Source organism: Lactuca sativa, chromosome 4 (genome assembly GCF_002870075.4).
Source record: "Lactuca sativa cultivar Salinas chromosome 4, Lsat_Salinas_v11, whole genome shotgun sequence".
NCBI classification, from domain to species: Eukaryota; Viridiplantae; Streptophyta; class Magnoliopsida; order Asterales; family Asteraceae; genus Lactuca; species Lactuca sativa.
The window spans coordinates 65,364,144-65,387,642 of record NC_056626.2 but is presented as its reverse complement, the minus strand read 5'-3'; the positions used below and the strand labels follow the sequence as shown (position 1 = coordinate 65,387,642).

Genomic DNA, 23,499 nt, shown 5'->3' with positions numbered 1-23,499 from the left:
GAGCTCGAGCCGAGCTTAAGCTTATTTAGGCACGCCCGATAAAAACGAGTCGAGCCCGAGCCCGAGCTGAGCTTGTATAACTCTTTATGAGCTCGAGCCGAGCTCAGTAAAAGAAAGCTCGAATCGAGCCGAGCTCGAGCCTCATATAACTTAAACGAGCCCGAGCCGAGCCTGGTGATAGTTTCGTTTTTATTACTTCTTTTCATAGTTTATTTTTAGTTAAAACCACCTCATTTTAGTTAATTTTCATACATATTTTCTCTTTTTGTTATTTTTCTCCTTTACCGGGTGCTTTCGAGTCTTTTAAGCTTATTTGCAGGATTTACCGAAGACTATTTGTTATTGGAGGTTTGGAAGGAGTGCGGGACTATTGGAGGCTTGCAATTTGTTCATGGACTTGAAGTGGTGCAATTGGGCTTGGTGTCAATATAAGCAAGAAGCGCGTCAGACTTAAATTTCGGGCGGGACGACGAGAATTCGAGCTATAGAAGATTAAAGGAGCATTGGAGCATCTTGGAAGAGTTTGGAAGACATAATTAGGCTATCAAGAACTTGCACAAACGGGTTGGACAATGGATAAGAAGAGTAATCTAGAAGGCCAATCAAATGGGCCAAAAAGCCCATTCAGCAGAATCCACGCGGTCCGCGTGGATTTACAAATGGTCCGCGTGGATCGCACAGTGAAGAACCCGAATTTTAGCCTTTTGCCTCTATATGGGGAAAGTTGGTGGAATACTTTTGGGCAACTTTTGGATCCGATTTTTGACCACTTTTACTGAAGTTTTGAGAGGATTTTTCATTATGAAGACTTGAAGAAACAAACACTTTTTCTCTCTAGAAAATTAGAAGATTTGTGGATTTCCTTCATCTTTCATCTTGAACAATGTTTGGTATCTCTAATTTCTCTTGTGTTTGCTTAATCATAGCCATGCTAGGCTAGATTTATCATTGGTTGGCTTGGATGTAATTGCTTGAATGTTTTGGTTATTTTGAAGAACTCCATGAACTTGTGTTGAATATCTATGATTATATTTTCTATAAAAACTTTCTTCATGTTTATATATCTCTAGTCATGAATATTGATATGTGAATATTATTTTTGTTGGTTAAATTCTTGGCTAAGTAATGGGTCTTCAATTTAACAAGCAACAATTAGTTTAAATGTTTGTTTTCATTTCATTTAGACTAAGAAAATATTTTCTCCATAGTGGTAATGAAAGCAATCGATTACTCTTTGGATTTGGTGACTCTTAAAACCTAATGCTAATTGATTTTCACGAAATTACATGCTTCATTAGTTTTGTGACATTGATTTAGGAAATGTGCTATGCGCTTCTCTAGTCATTTTAATACAAAAGAAGAGTTGAGGCAAGTTATGTTTATAAATTGTTATAGCCAAATTAGATTATAAACACAAGTATTGCACCTTGGTATTCTCATGATTATTTAACCAAATGTTCAAGTAATGAAAGTCTAAAGTCAACCATCTTTCTTTTATTGATTTTACATCAAAATTTTCTTTTGTTGATTTGTGTTTTTAAATCTTAGTGCAATTCTAGTTTTCTTTTAAACATCTCAAAAGATCAAAATCCCCCATTTTACTTTTACTTTTGTTTTACGAGTACTTGAACAAGTGATTTACATTGAGATTTATATTGAACCAATCTCTGTGGATACGATCCCTTTACCACTATACACTATTTTAGTGTGTAATATTTAAGGTATTTATTTTGTTGGCCTCGACAACCACCATCTGGCCAGGCTCGGGCTCGGCTCGGCTCGTTTGCACCCCTAGTCCCGTTTGATTTTGTTGTGTTTTTCGTTCCTTACATACATAAAGTTAGGGACCAAACGTGCAATTTTGACCAAACCATAGGGACGAAAAACGCAACAAAATTAAACCATACGGATGATCCGAGTGCATAAAAAAGTTAGGGACCAAACATGCAATTTTGACCAAACCATAAGGACGATTTCAATAATTTACTATATATTTAAAAGAGAAACCTGATTAGATCATCTTCAACAATCATGTCCTTTAATTGGATTTTATTCTTAGATTTTGCATCATTGCATCATTTTGCTGACATAATCGTTTGTTCAAACCTTTTTATTTTTTGTCCGCTAATTTTATAAAATGTATCTTAAGTTTAAAATTAGAAAACCTAATAAAGACAATTAAAACTTATCAAAAATTAAATGTTTAAAATTATGAAGCCTATAAATACAATTAAAATTCATCAAAAATAAAATAAATAAGACGAAACTACCCTAATTCAGTCACTTCTTTCTCATTAGCACATCTCCATGTTTATGTTTTAAATTTGATGGATAAAATCATAATTCTACTCTTGCTTTCAAAATTCTTCTTTATCTGTCGGGATTTTCATATCAATAAGTCATCATCATTACCGATAAGCTTTTTGACCATCCCATGATCGTCTTTGTGTTTCCTCAATCTGAAAAATCGTCTTTACCAACAGATGCGTCCTAAGATCTCAAATGGAATCAAAGATTCAATTGTATGTTCATCTTCTTTCTCTAACCCACTCAAAGTTAGGTTCGTCATCCCCTCTGTCAATAGAGGATTCATTTTTATCATATGCAATTATTGCGGTTTGTTTGAAGATTTAGCCCCCTGCAATCATTTCTTTTTAAAAGTATGACTTCAGTTATATCTTTGTGTGATGTTCTTATACATAAATTATATTATGGATGTTGTATTTTATCAAAATTTCTATTTCAATATTCGCCAACCATATGTTTGATGAAATGCTTAATATTGTTGGTAGATATTATATTCAAGTAAACATTTTACTCGATTCTTATGAAATTGTTAGTATCATGCTTTGTTTTTTGGCTTCATTTGTTGTTTATTGAGATTTTTTTTAACAACCACATATTATAAAAAGAAAACTAGCAAAAGCTAGAGAACAAAAACCAATTACAAAGAGTCATATAAAAGGGGATTTCGCAACCACTGGGTCCAAAATATATTACTTTTGCTATTTCTACTAGAGAACCAATTGAAAGAATGAATGACAATGCTTTCAAATATATGGTTTTTCCGCATGTTGTATGTCTTGAACACTTCACTATTCCTGTAATCCCAAATAACCCAGATCGTGGTATTGATAATAACTTCAAGCTTTCTTTTTTTTTTCAGACTTGAAGGAATGCCATCCATCCAATCCAATATCTCAGCAACATTTGCAAACAAAGGAAAAGGGAGATCAAGCCACTTAAACACTTTATTCCAAATTTCCTTTGCCACGTCACAATTGACAAACACATGACTACAAACTTCTATCTTAGTAGAGTATAAAGGACAAAGCACCGAGATCATGTCAACACCCCTACAAGCCAAATTATAACGAGTGGGAAGTCTATCAAGAATAGTTCTCCAAAGATGAATATTAACTTTGATAGGCACTAGCCTACACCATCTCGTCTGAATCATGCCTTCCTGCAACAAAATCGAATCAATATATTTTCTAGTGTTATTAACAGTAAAGCCTTCATCTGGATCAACACCCCACTCCCAACTATCTGCCTGATCGACGCACGTAACATGAGAAAGAACTCTAGTCAATGCCGAGAACTGAGAGGTCGTGCTTCCACTATCACGTACTTGACGACTCCATCTCCAAAGCCAACCACTTGCATTACATCTATCTGCCACCGAACACTCTTTCTCCTCTTCCAATGCAAAAAGTCTAGGAAAATGAGAAGAAAGCCTCACATTATCAATCCAAATGTCCTTCCAAAAACGAGTATTTCTTATGTTTATTGACTATAACCAAAAACATACACAATGAAGATACTAAGTTGATTAGTTTTAGGGATAAATAGATAATGATAATCATATGTTTTTCTAATAATTCTTATTACAACTTCTTACCTGTCCATCCACATCCTGATTACATCTTAGTTTCCTAAGATAAATTCATTAATCAACATGTCTTAGTTTCTAAATTGAAGATTTAAATAAAATGGGTCTTATACAAGTATATCATGCCATATGTTATTGTAAATTGCAAATATTTAGAAAACAAATAGTGTCATATTGGTAGTCACATCAGTTTCTATGATATCACAACTCACAAAAATTCTATCATTTTTGCATCAATTTTATCTTATGTTGTTCAAATTAGCAAAGTCTTGGTTGAGCCTGCATCAATTGTTTACTAGCATTGTATGAATGTAGAGATGTGCGTGGAAACATATATTATCTGGTTAATGAAATTGAAGATGATGGTATTAGAGTCTTATTTTCTTACCCTTTCCATGAAATTGATGAACATGGGAATGATAGAGAAATGGATGGGCTGCAAGACAGGGTTCTCATGCTGAAAAAGATACGCATGAAAACATAATCTTAGTAAAGGAAAGAGCTTTTACAAATTGTTATAAATTAAAGATCCATTTCAAACAAAATTAATGTGGATCAATGTTGCATTTTTAAAAATTTTCTCTCTTCATAAGTTTTATAAATTATAATATTTTTATTTTTTTGATTTTATGATTACACTTTATAAAATGGCAGACCCTTTTTATTTCGAATTTTATAAGTTTTAAACATGATTTATCATTTTTTGTGTTAATGACTTATGTAGTGAAGTTCTCGTTAGACAGTTGAACCGATAAAAATAGTAAATGGCTTGATCAAATGCAGTAAAGTTTTATTTGGTTGTTGAAGAAAATCAAATAAAAAAGTGCAAGTTGTTGTTAAGGGTTGAAATCGTAATATTCATTGGATAAAAAGGTTTTGTCAGAGAAGGATGTTGTTAATCAAAACAACTGTCAAAAGGTTAAAAAAATAAAGAAATTGTAATTGGTTTTTTGGTTCAAGAATAAGAAATTGTCATTATGATTAAAAAACAAGCTTACTCTTCAAATGCACATTTATGTTTAGCCTAGACCAAAATATGAATAGATATGGAAGCTGTATAGACAATACATGACTTTTATCCTTTGTAATATATATATATATATATATATATATATATATATATATATATATATATATATATATATATATATTTTGTTGTACGATCACATAATTGCAAATCAATGAAACCATTCCACTACCTTATACTAATGTTATATTTGTTGTCAAATTTTACTATTTGTTATTTAGTAAATGATATGTATTTTGAAGCTAATTTTCATTTATTATAGATAGCTTAACAGAAAATCATATTTTTCTATAAATTGTGTTGTTTGAAATATGATATCTTTCAAAAGAGAAGTATTTATTGTTGCCGCTTATATAATTATACGTGTCCGTTGCTTAATGAAAATAATATTTTTTGATGTGTTACATGTAATTTTTGGCATGACATGTTTTTTCAAATAACTATTTGCCAAAAATATATTTTTCTTAAAAAACTAATTTCTAAAAGGAAACATGTTAAATATGACACTATGTTTTAACATTACACAATTGCAAAAATCATCTTAGTCTCTACATTTATAAAAATCTAACTAAAGTCAAGAAGTTTCCCTAAGTAATTTGGTTTTACGATGTTTGGTTCTTAAATTAGATTTTTGGAAAGAATTTACTGATTCGAAAGAAAAGGATTTGTGGAACGAAAAATAAATATGGACCACTCATTTAAATGAAATTTCTCTAATTATATAAATACTAATCAATTAATCAGTTTCTAAAAACAACTTTTAAGAAATTATATGAGTTACGTCAATGTTGTGAACTATCATTGTTGGGTTTTATACCAATTATAGCCTTTACTTCCATTTTTTCATACAACGAAATTATGTTGTTGTTTCTTTCGTATAATTCCAAAAAAAAAAATAATAATAATAAATAAAATAACATGAAATATGATAGATAATTCAACTAAAAAGACAACTTATGTGACCAGAAAGGTCATCAAACTAATAAAACAAAAAATATTGTCTTTAAAGAAATCCTTCAATGATTATAGATATTCATGCATTTCATTTTATTTTTTAGGCATTTCAATATACCCAATAACGCAGACTCTTTTTATGTTACTTTATTATTTTTTTTTTTTGGTCAGTTTTTATAATATTATATGCACTTTTTATATGTTCATCCGCATTTTGCGCGAGTCATAATCTAGTTTATGTATGGTATAACTTGTCATCAACCTTGTTTTGCTAAACCTTGTTAGGTTTAACTTGGATTAGGTTCGGCCTTAATTGCTCGACTCTGATTGGTTTTGCCTAGCTTGGATCCGAATTAGCTTAGGTCCAGCCTAACTAGAAGTTAACCTTGTTTTTGTAGTGTTTCTATTAAGCTATGGAACTAGATTTCAAACATCCAAACCGGTATCCAATCCTACATGGCATCCAACGTGGAGATTAAATGTACAAATTTTGCCATGTAGGAGTAGAACTCAATTTACCAGATTGAAATCTGTTTAACAGAAATAACAAAAATGGTTTGTTGCTCTATTAAATATAAATTAAAGATGAGTGATTAAAAGAAAAAAAAATCGATATAGAGGCAATTTTTTGACATTAACCATTTTCTATAATTTGAAGTGTTTTGTGCGTTCAAAGAGAGTTGTTTCTGTTGCAAAATGTAATGTTCAAAACAGGTCCCTAAACTTTGCGAGACTTGACATTCACCACTCTTCTTTGAAATTTTAATTTATTTTTACCATTTAGCCTCAATTTCCTAATTGGTTTTCAATTTCTGTCCATCTTTTACAAGTTATATCAAGGTCTAAAAATATAAATTATATTAAGTCACCATCTTATTTTTTCTTTACTCTATGAACTCTGAAAACAGAGCATAAGAACTTATGATTACCTGTAAACACTATACCCAAATCTTCTACTATTTTGTACACCTTTATATGGGTGCACAACATTCTTAAGAATCACCTTAACACAGTACAAATTCTGTAGCAACAGGTACAACATGACAATGCACATGATCATTTCCAGGAATCAAACAACTTCAATAATTACAAGTACTTTACACAAAAAAAAAGTTTTAACCCTTCAAAAAAGCAAACCTTCTTAAATACTAGTTTAAAAACACAACACATTTTAGTCTTCAATTCCTTGTTTAATCAAAAGAACCTCTAACACCATCCAAGCTCTCTCCCAAAGACAATCTGAAAACAAATTGTTTGATGATAATATGATGAATAGATTCAAAATTTGAAATCATTTGATTCTATCTATCAAATAAGATGTAGCAAAGTACTTTCAATCTACCCAATTATTTTCGTTTCAATATAGCTATAATTGGGTATATTTTCAAAGTACAATACTATATATTAAGTCTTCAAGCAAGAGACTAACCTATGCATACAGTACTTGTACTCTTGGCTCCTCACATAATCTTTCTCCCCTTCTTCCAGCTGATAAAAAACATCCACCAAATAAAAGAATAAGCATATCAATCCAAGTCAAAATATATTATGAGGCTCCATTTGTTACACTAGATATAACTTTATAGGGCTATTTTTTATTGTGACAATAAGAAGGGCATTCACGTCTTTTGCATCCCTTTTCCACCTTTTTGGGTGGGACCATTGACCGGTGTTTGGCTTAGCTTTTCACAGCCAGTCCTTTATAGAAAAGAAAAAAAAGCAAAAGATGTTTGTCAAACTAGTTTTAAAAGTCACTTTTGAAGTTTTTACACAAGGAAAATGAACTTTTTGGAAAAATCAGGAAATCCTAACTTTTTCTAACTTTTGGACTTTTGGGGTTTGAAAAGCTAAGCCAAACACCCCCTAACAGTCAAATGCAGTATAACCTGTCATGTCATGCCGCCATGTGTAACAAATATACAGACTATGGTAATTTCTTACCGGATCACTCTCATAAATAAGCTCATAGCAAGCTGGTGACAGGCATTTTAAAGCACAATTCTCCTTTGCTACCATTGAAGATTTGCATTGCTTGCCCCAATATCCACTTTCCACCCCACAAAAATAAACCAACAAATCAGCATCAATAGTATAGAAGAGTAAGCATACATGTTTTATGATGATAAATTGATTAATAAATGATAAATCTAGTTTGAAAACTGTAAAAGAAAGGAAACGAAATTCTGCAATTGAAGGTCGACTTAGTGGCTATTGACTTCGGGATTCAACCTATTTGAGAGTGATTAGTGCTTTATTGTTTAGGTAAAGTATGAATACTACATCAATATAGACAAACGGATGCGAAAATTGTGATAATGAAAAACAAAAATCATTGCTTCGTTTTTTGAAGAACTAAAATGGGGGAGATCGAACATACAGTTCAATGTCTGAGTAGCAATTTTGTTTCCTTTGTCGAACTTCGGTGTCCTGTGTGTATACCACAGACGTCAAAATCAGAAATTAAGTATGCCCAGATGAGAACAAAGATTAATTTGTGATTATTTCAATCGAAATCTTACAGAAATTGGGCGGGGAGATTTCTTTGCAAGGACTTCAACAGAACATATAATCACTGCCCAGATGAGAAATACTAGGGTTTTATGAATCGCAGCCATTATATCGATTGATCGATGACTATCAAAAAGAGCTTTGTACAAGCTGAGATGAACGGACAGTGTCCTGGTCCAACTGGGGCTCCGGTTGGGCTGCAGTGGCTCCGTTTATGCTAATCCGATATTTAAATAGTTAGGGTGAAGGTATCCTAATTTCACACCACTTCCAACTCTTTTTAATTTATTATAGTACTATACAACTTATACAACTAAAGCACAAGTTGTGTATGGCTAAAAACATCACCGTTTTGTCTTTCATTTATTTTCACAATACATTGAAAAACTTATATTCTTCATTCCTTCGAGTTATTTAAATTTATAAAATATCAAAAACATATCAAACTAATTAAAAACATACAAATATATTTTGATACAAAAGGAGAGAGATTTTGGAGAGAAAGAGAAAGAGAGAGAAAAGTGATGGGTTATGTAGCCCATGTTCAATACATTTAACATTACCCTATGGTCGTCAGATCCATTCCTACGACAGTACCTGTGGTACTAGCGGCCATCTACCCAGCCATTATGTCGACTAAGTTCATCCTTATTCGCTAAAATACCTTAAAAATTAGAGTAAATTACACTTTTGGTTCCTATGGTTTGGTCAAATTCGTACATTCAGTCCAACTTTTGAAAATTTGACAAGATGCATCCCTGTGGTTTAAAGAAATTGCAATAGACATCCTTAATCCACTTAAAAAAGACCATTTTACCCTTACTTTTATATATTTATTTTTCCTTTATATATATATATATATATATATATATATATATATATATATATATATATATATATATATATATGGTTCAGGTGTTTAAAATAATTATTATGTTATTGTATGCATAAATGTGGGTCAATCAAAATTTAAAAAAATAAATAAATAATCAAACAAATAAATAAGGGTAATTTAGTAATTTGATAAATAATTTCTACAAATACACTCCTATAATTATGGTAATTCATTGACCTACCTTTATCCCTTTTTTAAAACAATAAACAATTCAATCCATCGACACCAGCGACCCTTCCCTTCATCGTCTTCTTCATAGATCGGGAGAGGGAAGAATCGAGCGATCAAGCATCGAACACAGGTGGTATTGGTGGTGGTAATCGATCGATCTCTTCTTGAAGGACAAGAAATCATCCCCAATTTTCAAATCGTACTTCCAAAACCCTATAATTTGATTTGATCTGTTTCTACGGAGTTTATTCAAATCGTACAGAAGGTCTGTTTTTCTGTAACTCTGTAGCTCTTTCTTCTTCATAAAGCTTCAAAGTTATGTTAGAAACAATTTTATGGTGGATGTGAATCAAGCGATTATGAAGATTCATTTCTTATCCTGTTTAAATGATTCACAGGAGATGATTTGATTGCACCATGTCATTGCAGAAGTCGGCTTCGCCTCTCAGCGGGAAGACATCGCTGTCGTTAATCAAAATCGAGCACTGAATCCGCCGCATGTTCGTCCTTTTTTCTCTATCTCAATTCTCATACACCGTGTATATAATTATAGTATCTCATATATGCTTCTATCATGAATATTTTTGTGCTTATGCATCTACGACTGTAATTAAGCTTGTGTAGTTTAATCAGAATCATTTCATAAGTATTTTAGATCTGAAATTCTCCTTTATGTTCAAATTTTTTGTTCGTGTTGAATTCAAATCTCCATATATGAGATTGAATCTACTGCTCGTTTGCCAGAATTAGCAAAATTCGCCCCTTGATTCCATTATTCCCATGGTTAATTCTACAACTACACAATTGAATCTATATTCATGTTCCATTCCTCTATTGTTGTTGGTTTACACAATGCTTTTTAATGATCATCCCAGGTGAAGATATGCGAGCAGGAAGCTAGGGAGATACCATGAAATAGAGAGTTTTAGATTTTCTTCATTAGTTCGCGAAATAAAGTATGTAGAGGGTGCAGAGCTAGCAGGTTTTTTCATGTACAGTGAAAACTCAGAAAGTATATAGAAAGAGCTTTCTATGTTTACTGGTATCAAGTAAGACTATTTGGAATTTTCACTGAACTTTAATTTTAAGTTGGATTATTAGTTTGATATTTCTTTTTGATTATCAGAAAAGGATCTAGAGGTTGGAACTGGTAAAGAAGATAAGTAAAAGCAGGGACTGCAAGTTTTCGTATATTAGATAAGGAGAATAAATGTGTTCTAACAGAATGGTATTCTTGTAGAACGTAATTCTCGTCTGGTATTAGTCTCACAAAATGTCATTCTCGTAAGAATGGTTGGAATCAATCGATTATGGACCATTGAAGAAGATCAATGTCATTTGTTCACGAATTGTATGGAATCACGAATTCCAATTCTATTGGAATGGAATCATGAATTTTAATTTTGTTGGAATCTAAACTACAATTTGGTTTTGTTTTCACAGAAGTTGATGCTTGAAGAACGGACCACAAAATTGAAAGTGATTCTAAGCAACATTATTCTTTTAGAATGTATTAGTGTCGTTAGATTTTGATGTTTTCTTTCCCGTTTTGAAAGTTTTTTTAGTTTTATTCTTTAACAATAAATTTAATTCTTAACAATTGTTACCCGTATTCTGTAAGAATTAATGTATTTTTTGTTTTTATTCTACAATTGATTGTTTAAAAATTTGTTATTCAACAAGAAGTTTTTAAAGTCATGATCAAGAAAAGGTTCAAGAATATTTTTAATATTTATGGTTCAAGATTATTTTTATTTTTGAATATACTCATAAACATATTTTGTCAGAATGTCCGAATTAAAAAAATTATAATTCGTAAAATCAGATTTTGAAAATTAATAGTATTTATGATTCCTTAAAAAAATGCAATTTTCCTTTATTAAATCTATATTAATTGACTAAATTACCCTTGTAGTTAATTAAAATGATATTTTTCAATTATATTTAATTCAATAATATATATTAATCACTTTCTTAAAATAAGTAAATTTGATTGACCCACATTTATGCATACAATAACACAATAATTACTTTAAATAGAATAACCTAAGCATATATATATATATATATATATATATATATATATAGAATAGGGTTCAATTGAGAAAAAACAAAGGTTGAGAATGGGAGAATCATTCTCAGTCAATCATATATTTTTGCCGCAAAAGCCTCCAACGTACCGGCGGAAATGGGAAAGGAATGCACATGTGTTTTCCAACAAACCATATTTCCTTAAACTATGTTAATCATTACCTTAATATATACAAAAACATCGTTTTTTTTTCAATTTTTAGAAGCTATTTTTATCAAAAAATGATTTTAAATATACCAAAATTCACGATTTTTTATTCTCTACAAATAGACATCCATATTGATATAGTTTTAAGATAAAATATATATATATATATATATATATATATATATATATATATATATATATTTTCGGCCATCGTTATTCATAAGTAAATAAAAATGCATCAGGTTTTATTATAGTACATTCATTATTTACTTATGAATAAAAAATATGATTTTTTTACAATTTAAGTATCATTCATATATGAATATAGCATATAATAAACATAGTATATTCATATTTTAATATTCGACGATGCATTCACTTGTGAATATTAACATAGTATATTCAGTTGTGAATATTAGATGGTATATACACTTATGAATATTAAATGATATTTCATATGTGAATATTACATAGTATATTCACTTGTCAATATTAGATGATATATTCACTTTTATATATATATATATATATATATATATATATATATATATATATATATATATATATATATATATATATATATATATATATATATATATATAAACTAGAAGACATATTCAAGTAAATAATGATAAGACAAAAAATACTAACTTTATTTGCATAAGCATCATCATCAACATCACAATCACTAATCGACATTCAACAATCATTTCTTTATTTGATCTTCAACAACTATTTATGATTTCATCAAATGGCAAAATTACATGATGCAAAATAAACAATTGTAAATTAAGCTACCATAATATTTTCGCGTTCTTTCTGCATCAAAGAATGTATAGAAGTTATAACCCTTTTGCGAAATACCCACAACCTCCTCCAATCTCCATCACCCACCTCACCACCACAGCTGTCGTACCATACCCCACCAATACAGTGTCACTTAGATCTTCCGGTCATCAATCTTGCCCACCGACCCGTTGCCTTCATGCACATGTACAAATATGTCAAAAACCAAAAGATCCAAGGAGAGCCGATAAGTAGTAAAGCGGCCACTGCGAACAATGGGTGGGTAGCATGTGGCTCGCAAAAATATAATATAAGAAAAACACCACCAATAAGTACAAGAAAACATAATAAAGAAGTGATTAAAGATATTATGAAGTCATCATCCTTTCCATCTCCCATTTTTAACTACTTTTTTTACTTTTTTGTGTTTGTGTCTCTCATTCAGAATTCTTTCCTTTTCTACATGTTCTTCTCTTTCTTACATTCCTTCCTTTAAGGCATTGTTTTATATGTCCAAACATCATAATAGACCTTTTCAATCTCCGATTCATTTTTCGTGCATGTGTTAGAAACTATCATGAGACCAGGTCTTGCTATTCGGATTTTTTTTGTAATTTATTTAACATTTTTGGACACTTGTGTGGCTAACATTACATTTCACCTATTTGTGTGGTTTTTTCTATGTTAGATCTTCAAAAGTTGAAAGGGTAAGCATGCCATTTTAGTTTTTGTAATTAAGTTTCATAAATGATCATGTTACTTAAAAAAGAAATTAGATCCTTATTAACCGGGTATCTTATTTTATTATAAATAAATAAATTTACACCATATGCACTTAAGCATTGATCTTAAAAGTAAAAGTTTGTGTTAACTCCTGAATGAATAATATCGACTATTGTTCTAATAATCTAACATTTTTTAGGAATTAGTTGAAGATTGTTACTTATTTTATTATGGAACAAACGTGAGGCAACCATGATTCATATTTTTCGTAATCTATACAACAAAATGATTTAGATGAAATATACGATCACGTTTCATTCCATTATTTCCAAAACTATAAATATGCAATAACATTCCACATGTATATTGAATACATATATCTTACAAAATCACAAAACCCATCATCCAACTTTAGGATTATTGATAATACTTTATATACATAACCTTATCACCACCCAAATCAACAGCATACATGAATTTTCAATACTAATTTACTCATTAGCTTTTTGGATCATCATAACTCCCAAAGTGATAAGACTTGCGTATATTGAAGTGGGTAGCTTTTGAACCACCTTTCCAATGCCTGGAACACCTTCGGTTGACCTCTTTGTGGCTATAGCAACGGTTGGTGCTATTGCTAGAGTGATGAGGAGTCCTTGAGTCACATACACAAATGTATCCGCTGTTAGCCTTTTCACAAACTCCTCAAATTCTTCTCGGTTGAGTCCCCCATCAAGATCCATATCACATTCCTAACTCAAATAAACAAACAAAAAAAAAAAATTAAAGAAAATACCATCGCTATGGGACCCACAAAATAAAATTTGTATGCTAATACTTGTACTAATACAATTTGTTTTAATGGAATTTAGAAAACACCTGCATCAAGGTTTTGATTTCGTCCTTCTTTGGGGGATCAAAATGAGGCCCTGGCAAATTCTTGTTGAGATCGCTACAATCGAATAGAATCAATTGCATAAGTTGAAGATCAAGATTTTTAAGGAAAAATACAACATTTTGTATATACAGTAAGTAAGGGCATTTACGTCTTTTGCAAAAACAATTACAACTTGTTATGTTGTGTCATGTAATGAATGGGGCTAAATGATCTTACTTGAACACAAGTAACACGGCGATATATAAGTCTTCAAATGACATAGTTGCCCTTCCGTCATCATTCTTGAAACGATCAAAAACTTTGTCACTTATCTTTCGTATTTGCTTTTCTCTCCATTGCTTGCCTATACAAAGTGTCAAAATTAAAACCATTGGCATTTAAGGACAAACATCTTTAACCTTTTTTACATTTAAGCATTTATTTGAACAATAATGGAAATAGTAGAAACTTATACCCCATCAGTCGTGTGAAAATTGCAAGAAATTGAAAAGCATGGAACGATTTATACAATTTGTTAGGATCATACGGAATCAATTTAATCTTTAAATTCAACAAACCCCAAATCCATAAAGAAAAGCAGGAACTGGAATTGGGAACAGTCAAGGAAAGGGGTTCGAATTTAAATTTATACCCATTTATTATACCATAAAACATGCATAAATTGATCAATTTTTAAATCAAACAAAACCAAAATCCACCCCGATTGATTACAACAGAACCACAGGAGAGCAAAAGCAGGATCCGGGATTAATCGAAGAAAGTGATTCAATTTACATGAAAAAGGTGTAGATATTTATCAGCAAAAATATCATAAAATCAATCAATCTTCAAACTAAACAAAACCCTAATCGAAATTGATGGAAATTAGCAGCAACAGACGCGAAATTTGAAGGTGAAAAGCAAGAAACAGGTATATGAAGAAAATCACCTTGAAGTTTTTCCAGGATTTGTCCCATGTTGCTGTAAACGAAGAGATATTAAGAAAAAGAAGGAAAAAGGAGACTATATTCGTGTTGATTAGTTGGGGAAATGTAGACGTCTACGTAAGATCCGGATCAAATATAATTTGTATTTATGGAGGCGGGTCAACTTCGCTTGGGGATCAAAGACGATTCTTTGTGACCGTATATCAGCCTCGATAGAAGATAGCTTCCACTTGGACCGCTAGTTATGCTTTGAGGTTTGAGGCTTTGAGAATTGCGATAGAGGAAGTTAAGATTTTATTTATTTATCAATCGTTGTATTTTTAAATATATTTCTTAAAACATGATAATGTTAATTATTTTAAGTCATACAATTTCATTCATATGATTCAATATGTAACATCAAAACATTAAAATAAACTTGTTAGAAATCCAACTTATTCAGATTGGTTGATGATAATGACGGATTCGAAATCAGTTGAATCCACTAATTATATTAACAGATTACAATTACAATTAAACCATGAAAAACAGATAAACTTATAAAAAGACAATCATCCAATAAAAACAAAACTTAATCAACAAAATCAAATCGATTTTATATATAAAAAAAGATCAATTTTGTAAAATAAATGATACTTTTGACGATAATAAGGACAGAGTCTAATATAGTCACACAATAGAATAAATCAAAATTATTTAAATTAATATTATTGAATGTTTACAATATATTTTGTAAACAAACAACTATTTGATCTTATTTAAACCAATAAAGCATCCTAAGTATGTTCAAAATTTCAAATGGTTAAATCAATAAAATTATAGATATTTATGTGTAAAAAGATTTTAATTATATATCTGTTAATAAACACTTACAAGTAATTTTATGCTTATTAATGCCAAAATTGGGAGATCTAATGTTTGAATGCGTATAGCCGACTCATTTTGATTACTCGATCAAATCAAAATCCAAGTCGATCAATAGTACACAAAGATACATGCATACTCCACTGAATCTACTAAATCGAACCAAATGAGAATATCTATAATTTTAAAATAATAAATTTATACCAAACCATGTAAGATCATCTTAACAAAGAAATACATTTGTGCAAACAACAATCATGTTTTCCCAAAGGACCTAACCCACAAAGAATATCTTTTATACAAATAATATTTTAGAGGTCAAAGTGCAAGAAATTTATGTTTAATCATATAAATGGGCCATGAAGTCATTTTCCCACACTTACAGGGTCTGGAATGAAAGTTATGATGTATTTAAGTAACCCCTAACCCTAAATCCGGGATTAAACCCTAACTGGCAACATCCACACTACTTTGAAGTGAGTTCTTGAGTACATTTCCTTTCTTGAGGTGGTGGTGAAAATCTAAGAAGTTGTGGTGGTGATTTTGGTGCTTTCAAGTAGAGATACTTCTTTGTTGGGTTCAAGACTTCTTCCTTGTTTCTTCTCCTTGAAATTCATCATATTTTCAGAGGTATAAATGACTTTCTTACCATCCATCTCTACTTTTCAAGTCCTTGTCTTAATTCTTAAAGTATTTGGTGATGTTTGTCGAAGTTAGAAATCTGGACAGAATTTTTGATCTGTTTTGTAAGGGCTGTAGAGCTCGATCTGGTCTGAATTAGATGATGCCCCATACATATGAAATTGTATGAAATCGAGTCTAGTTTCCAGAAAGCATGATAACACCCCGTTTGGAGTTGTAGATTATGTTTTACACCCAAAACACTGAACATGGGTTGGGATGTGAAACATCAAAATATGAAACTTAGACTTTGTTTTCTGTTTTGATTTCTTGTTTCTAATCGAGATTTTGTGCAACCTTTTAGGGTTCTTAGTGATCTCTTGTAGAGCGTCTTCCTCAATTCATTGCTTCCCATAAATTGGATTTGAGGCGAGTCATTTCTTGTGTGGTTTTAGCACTAGTTTGGAAGGATAGCATACACCTATGTTGTGTTCTTGTCTTTTGATGTTGTGTGAAGTTTGAAATTGATTGTCTAAAGTAGAATGAAACATGTACATATAAGATTATTGAGGACACAACTGAACTAGGTAATTGATGTATGCTAGAACCTTGAACTAATCAATTGATGCAACATGTGAGTGTTAGGTCCATGCTAGAAGTGAGGACTTTTATATGGTTGTATTGTGATGTCATGCATGCTATATTTTCTATTTTTTCACTCTTAAATGAAACTAGGAAATGCATGCTAGATGTTGGGTTATTAAAAGGTGTATCTAATTATATCCCATGATATATTTTTATATATACCTTGTGTTTGATATGCCTTGGATTGTGTGTTGGATAGATGTAGTATGGCATGGATTAATATTATTAATTCACTTGCATGATTACATAATTATATTGGTGAGTTGTGTGTTTTTCTCATATGAGAGAAAGTTAATTAATTACCTAATTAATTAAATTAAAGGGTAAATACACGTAGTGGGATTAAAGGGTAGAAACCTCACTTAGGTACGTGCCCTGATGAGTTTTCGTGGTGGAAGATTATCTATCGAGGAAAAGAGCCTAAGCCAAGTCGACATCGAATGGTTTTCTAGATGACTATATCGAGACATGGTATTGGTACAATCGTGTACCAAGACCGGAGTGATGCTGGCCATTGATGAGGTTGGATCAAGCATCATGTTTAGGTGTAGGCATGCAATAGATGTTCTACTAAAACACCCTCGAACGACAACACATTGTCTTATACGCACAAGGTCGGAGTAGCGAAGACGTCAAACCAGGGACAATGTTACACGTGGGAGTCGTGCCCCATTTGGTGCACTGGGTCGCCAAGTCACGCTAGTAGGGAACAAAGTCTTTATTTGGGGAGTGTTAGCGATGAATAGAACTTAGCTAGCGAGGGGCATTAATAGTAATTAAATGGAAGCAAATAAATAAATAATTATTATGATGAAAGAATGTTCAGATTAATGTATATTCGTATATGTTAATGTTTATCGATGAACAATGCATGGATCGATGTGTTACATGACTTGACATGATGTATGTGTATGTTTTGTTTCCATGCTTATGTGCTTGAGATTGACTCACTGTGTTGATGTTGACACTTGTTTCTTGCCTGTTGTTGTGGCTTGCATTGGTATAGGTAGCTTGATTATTGATTGCCTGGTGAGGTTGGGTTCTTATGGGTAGTTATAGTCCTTTTAAATAATAGAGATGATATAAGTTTGAGACTTCATGTGATGTTTCATTTACAATGGGTTTTTGGTGTTTGTTTTGGTTAGATTTTACAACTTTGGATTTTGATTGGTTGATTTTGAAAGATTTTCTAAATAACTATTGATGATGTTTTTTGATAAGACTTCCGCTAACGTTTTTCTAATAATAATTGGTTAAAATAAAAGAAAAATTTTTGGTGAAAAATCACGATGTTACAAGTTTGGATCAAAGTCATGTTGTGAGTGTACTTAATATAGAGGCTCGTGTTCAGACTCACAGTGTAGATGGGCTTAATTAGGTGCTTTAGGTTCTTAAGGGGGGGGGGGGGGATGGTGTGTGATGAGTGTCTTAGGATAATGATTGTAATTTTAAGAACTCTATTTCCTCAAAATATCTACGAAAACCTAAAACTTCTTAATTATTTAGAAACATCTCTCGCGCTGATGAGGATGCCATTGTTAGGGGTACTAGCGGAGACCATGTCAACTATACCCTAGAGGCACCTTCATTTATCTTTCAGACCCCATCTGTTGGTCGTCAACCACCAATCCAACCAACATGTAGTGGGCGCAACACTACGAGTGTTACTATCATTGTTGATCTGTAGGAGCAGCTCGAGGCATGCGATGCTGAGTTATTGAGACGTGATCGGGCTATAGAGCGGATGCAACAGGCTATACAAGTTGTTGGTCACTTACCCCCGAAGGATTAAGAAGATGAGAAGGAGGAGCCACACGACGTGATAGCAGAGAGCCACTCATTTACATAGGAGAGGAGCAGGGATCCTAGTAGAGATCGTGACTAAGGGCGGGGTAGTTCCTTCAAAGCATTCACGGACCGCAAACCCCCTGTCTTTCGAGAAGGAGATAACCCAACATTATACATGCAATGGTTGCGCAAGATGAGGCGGATTTTCCGTTCATGCAACTTCACCGAGTCACAGAAAGTCAGTTATACAAAATTGAAGCTAGATAGTGATGCCCTTCAGTGGTGGGAGGCATTGGATTCTGTTAGTTTTTCAAAATCTCATGATTATAAAAGTTCTAATATATTAAAATACACTATTTTCGAAATAAACTTGTAAACGCAGTCCCTGGTTATTGCAAATTGGTGCCCAACCCATAGGAAACAAACACATTACCTCATTCCCTTCTGTCTTTCACCCTCAACGCCTCGTCGACTCACCGCCCTATTCCGCCTCGCCATAGATTCCACCCTGCAACCGTTGCTCCGACAACGCAGTCTACCTACTTTCTATCGCCTTTGAGTTTTATTAAAATATTTTTGTATTTATTTTCTTAAAAATTACAAAAAAAATATATTTTTTTTATATTTTAATGGTTACTGATTACTTATTTATTTGTTGATTTGATGTTTGTTTATTGTTACATCTTAGGAATTGCTAATTAGCAAAATGTTAATTTAACCTAGATTTTGTTGAAAATAAATTTCTCTTTTGTTAATTTATGCTTGTTAAGGTTTGGTTAAAATTGAAATTTCATTATTAGGGAGAATTTCAATTTAAATTAGGTATCATTTTCAAAATAGAAGAAAATTGCATACATTATTGTTTCTGAATCAAAAGATAACAAAAAAACCTCTTTATTGTCCATTTTTCTCCCCTCTAAATCTTGGCTACATCTATACATCTACGCTTATATAATTTAATGGCCATTATATGGACGTGAAATGATTTATAGCTTACTTTGTGTTATAAGATGTAGTCTATTTTAGGTGATATATTCAAATATTTCTTAATGAGATTAAATTTTGTTTTGCATAAAGTTAGAAGGAGTGATGTCACGTTTGATACACTAAAAGTGCTCTCATGTAGGTGCCACCTCATTTTTGTCACACCTCTTAAAAGATCTTTCCATTTAGGAGGGATGAACACTATTGCCATGCATCATTTTTTTAAACAAAAAAAATATATAAAAAGTAATAGAAAACTAAAATTTACAATAAAATACCAAAAACAAATACACTTTAAAGTAAAAGACAACAAACTTAAAGTTAAAATCACATAAGACGCTAGAAATTAAAACACACAAAACATTAAAAAACACATAAGACATTATACATTAAAACATGCGAAAAATTAAAAGCACAACACTAGTTCATTCGAAATGCCGATACTATTTGTTGCATCGACACACAACTTGCAAAAACTCATCAAACCAGAAATGTTTGTTAGTTTCTTCATAGAAAGCCTCAAAAGATGCGAGATTCCTGGCATCCATGGACACGAGCAATTTCATGTAATTATGCGTTTGAGACACCGACTCCAAAGATGCGAGATTTGAGAAAGTTCACTTTTAATCCAGATGTCGCATATTAGCATTTAAAAATGTGGGACAGATTCCTGATGCTTGTATAATCTCATTCCCCATCAAAAGTTACATCGTCGACATATAATAAATGTGAGATTGAAGGTCTATCTCTTGGCAATTTGACTATACGCATTATGAATTTGTCACAAGCACTATTGATTGTAGTGTTTAGTCCCTACATGGAGACTATAAATAGGAATAGGAATAGCGGGTCTCCTTGTCTCACACTTTTCGATATTACAAATTCCTCAGTCGGTGATCTGTTTACAAGTACCGATAAGGAGGCTATTAGAATCAAAACTGATTTCGTTCAAAGGGCAACCTATCTGTTGGTCCAAGATAATTCATCTAAAAGTTAGATGCTTCATTTAGAGAGCTACAATGGGTAGGATCTCGGTGGCGGATACTCTTGCAATAAGGGGAGTCATCACACCTAATAGTACATGCTCATTATGCAACAAAGAGACAGAAACGATTGAGCATACACTCGTTACTTGTGAATATTTCTAGGCGGTGCAATATTGGATCCTAAAGTGGTGTGAGATTACAATTAAAAGATTCACATCTATAAGAGATTTCATGTAACATCTGGATTCCCAGGTATAATATTTTATTCATTATTTTTGGAAGTTGTAAGAAGACTCAGCGAGTTGGTGTTTAAACTCGCCGAGTATGTTCGCGGATTCGTATCCAGGTTCACAGCCAGACTTGGCGAGTCCATGAGTGGACTCGGCAAGTCCACGCTGTTTAATGAAACCCTAATTTCCTGGGTTTGGGACCTATTTAAAGGCCCTTAGGGCCGTTATTTGCGGCTACCAAACCCCAGAGAGAAACCCTAAGAGATCTAGAGCGTTTGTGAGGAAGGAGAGGCCATTTGTGATCATTTTGTTGGTGAAATTGCAAGAAGGAGGAAACGAAGCCAAGAGGAGGCTGAAGGAGGTGTGATTCTGGTGATTTCAGAGCTCAGAGACTTCATCTTGAGGTATTTTTCGGACCTTCTTCAGCTGTGGTGCTGATTTCCTAGAGTTAGGGTTTTCTAACCCCTTTAGAGGATAGATTGTGGAGCAATTGGTCCCTTCTCGAGTTCATGTTTTGGATCTGGACTCAAAGGAGTCCAGAGACCTTAACCCTTGGGGCTTTTTGTAGTTATTTTGGGAGTCATGAACTTAGGATGTTATTTTGGGACTAAATCACCAAGTAAGACCATCTAGATGCTATTTGAGTGTCAAGGTCTGAACTTTACGTGATTATCATGCTTGGGAAGGTCAGATCTATGGATTAAAGGAACATATCTGACCTCAGGAGGTCTATGGAGTTTGTGCATGGCATGAACTCGCCGAGTCCGAAGATCAGACTCGGCGAGTAGGATGAGGGTTTCCCGTAAATCACTCAGTGAGTAGACTTTCCGAGTTGGGGAAATAACTTAGTGGGTCAGGGAGAGTTAGGGGACTGGAGTTCAAAGCGGAACTCGCCGAGTTGTTACAAGTGCGGGAAGGAGGGGCATATCGCGAGGGATTGCCCCAAGGGATTTTTGGTTTGCTTCCATTGCAACCAGACCGGCCATCGGAAGGCCGAGTGCCCTCAGCTACTTCAGGGATCAGCGCAGGGATCTGCGCCTACTGCTAGGGCTATCAAGGTTCTGCTAGTGAAGGCCGAGGCACCGAAGGCTCGTGGGAGGGCTTTCCAGTTGACTGCGGAGGAGGTCCGCGCAGCGCCCGATGTTGTGGCTGGTATGTATCCTATATTCATCTTTTATTTGAGTTGAGTTATTATGCTTATATGATGATGTGCGTAGGTACTTTTATTGTGAGTTCCTGTGCTTGCTTTGGTATTATTTGACTCGGGTGCGAGTCGGTCGTTTGTTTCCGTAGCATTTAGTCGGCACATTAGTATCCGTCGAGAGGCGTTAGATCGACCTCTACGAGTTTCCATAGTTGATGAGCGAGCAGTGTATGCTTCAAATGTGATTCGAGGATGTGTCCTTGAGATCTTCGGTGTGGAGTTTCCGATAGATCTGGTTCCGATTGCGATGGGGGATGTGTGTGTTATAGTGGGTATAGATTGGTTGAGCCGATATGGATCTGTGATAGAATGTGAGCGTTAGTTGGTGATGATTCGAGACCCTATTGGGGGAGTACTTATAGTGTTCGGTGAGGGAACCCGATGTGGGTCGGCGTTTTGTTCAGCCGCCAGGGCGAGGCAGAGTTTGCAGCAAGGCTGCAGTGGATTCGTAGCCTATGTGTCAGACACACGAGTGGCCGTTGGGAGGCCAAGTTCAATTGATGAGGTTCTGATAGTGTGTGAGTTTCCGGATGTTTTTCCTGAGGAACTACCGGGTGTGCCTCCCGAGAGGCAAGTGGAGTTCCGTATCGATTTGGTTCCGGGAGCAGCTCCTATCGCCAAGGCGCCTTATCACCTCGCGCCACCAGAGATTCAGGAGTTGTTAGGGAAGGGGTTTATTCGGCCGAGTAGCTCACCTTGGGGAGCGCCAATCCTTTTTGTCAAGAAGAATGATAGTTTACATCGGATGTGTATTGACTATCGGGAGTTGAACAAGCTAACGGTCAAGAACCGTTATCTGTTGCCAAGGATTGATGATCTGTTCGATCAGTTGCAGGGAGCGTCTTGGTTTTCCAACATAGACTTGAGGTCGGGTTATCATCAGATGAGGGTTCGGGATAAAGATATCCAGAAGACAACGTTCAGAACTCGTTATGGGCATTACGAGTTCGTGGTGATGCCTTTTGGGCTCACCAATGCACCAGCTGCGTTTATGGATCTCATGAACAGGGTGTGTAGGCCGATGTTGGATCGGTCGGTGATCATATTCATTGATGATATTTTGGTGTATTCGAGGTCTAGAGAACAACACGAGGAGCATTTGAGGGAGATCCTTGGAGTTCTGAGATCGAAGAGGCTTTATGCAAAGTTCTCCAAATG

The 23,499-nt window shown here is 33.4% G+C and overlaps 2 protein-coding genes and 1 long non-coding RNA gene across 3 annotated transcripts; 1 reads left to right on the top strand and 2 right to left on the bottom strand.

Moving 5' to 3' along the window:
- Positions 1 to 6,907: 6,907 nt before the first annotated feature.
- LOC111883648 (uncharacterized) lies at positions 6,908 to 8,658 on the bottom strand. Its single transcript, XM_023879973.3, has 5 exons — positions 8,393 to 8,658; positions 8,251 to 8,300; positions 7,815 to 7,920; positions 7,303 to 7,361; positions 6,908 to 7,112 (listed from the first exon to the last, which is right to left on the bottom strand). Exons 1-5 carry the CDS (start codon positions 8,486 to 8,488, stop codon positions 7,064 to 7,066), a joined length of 360 nt encoding a protein of 119 aa, XP_023735741.1. The 5' UTR covers positions 8,489 to 8,658; the 3' UTR covers positions 6,908 to 7,063.
- Positions 8,659 to 9,487: 829 nt separating this feature from the next.
- Positions 9,488 to 11,051, top strand: LOC122197641 (uncharacterized). Its single transcript, XR_006191253.2, has 4 exons — positions 9,488 to 9,712; positions 9,846 to 9,947; positions 10,323 to 10,496; positions 10,574 to 11,051. It is a non-coding gene; the product is annotated as an uncharacterized LOC122197641 (long non-coding RNA).
- A 2,433-nt stretch (positions 11,052 to 13,484) lies between these two features.
- LOC111883643 (uncharacterized) lies at positions 13,485 to 15,258 on the bottom strand. The gene is made up of 4 exons (XM_023879964.3): positions 15,022 to 15,258; positions 14,310 to 14,436; positions 14,075 to 14,147; positions 13,485 to 13,947 (listed from the first exon to the last, which is right to left on the bottom strand). The coding sequence occupies exons 1-4, from the start codon at positions 15,047 to 15,049 to the stop codon at positions 13,687 to 13,689; spliced, it is 489 nt and encodes a 162-aa protein (XP_023735732.1). The 5' UTR covers positions 15,050 to 15,258; the 3' UTR covers positions 13,485 to 13,686.
- Positions 15,259 to 23,499: the final 8,241 nt, after the last annotated feature.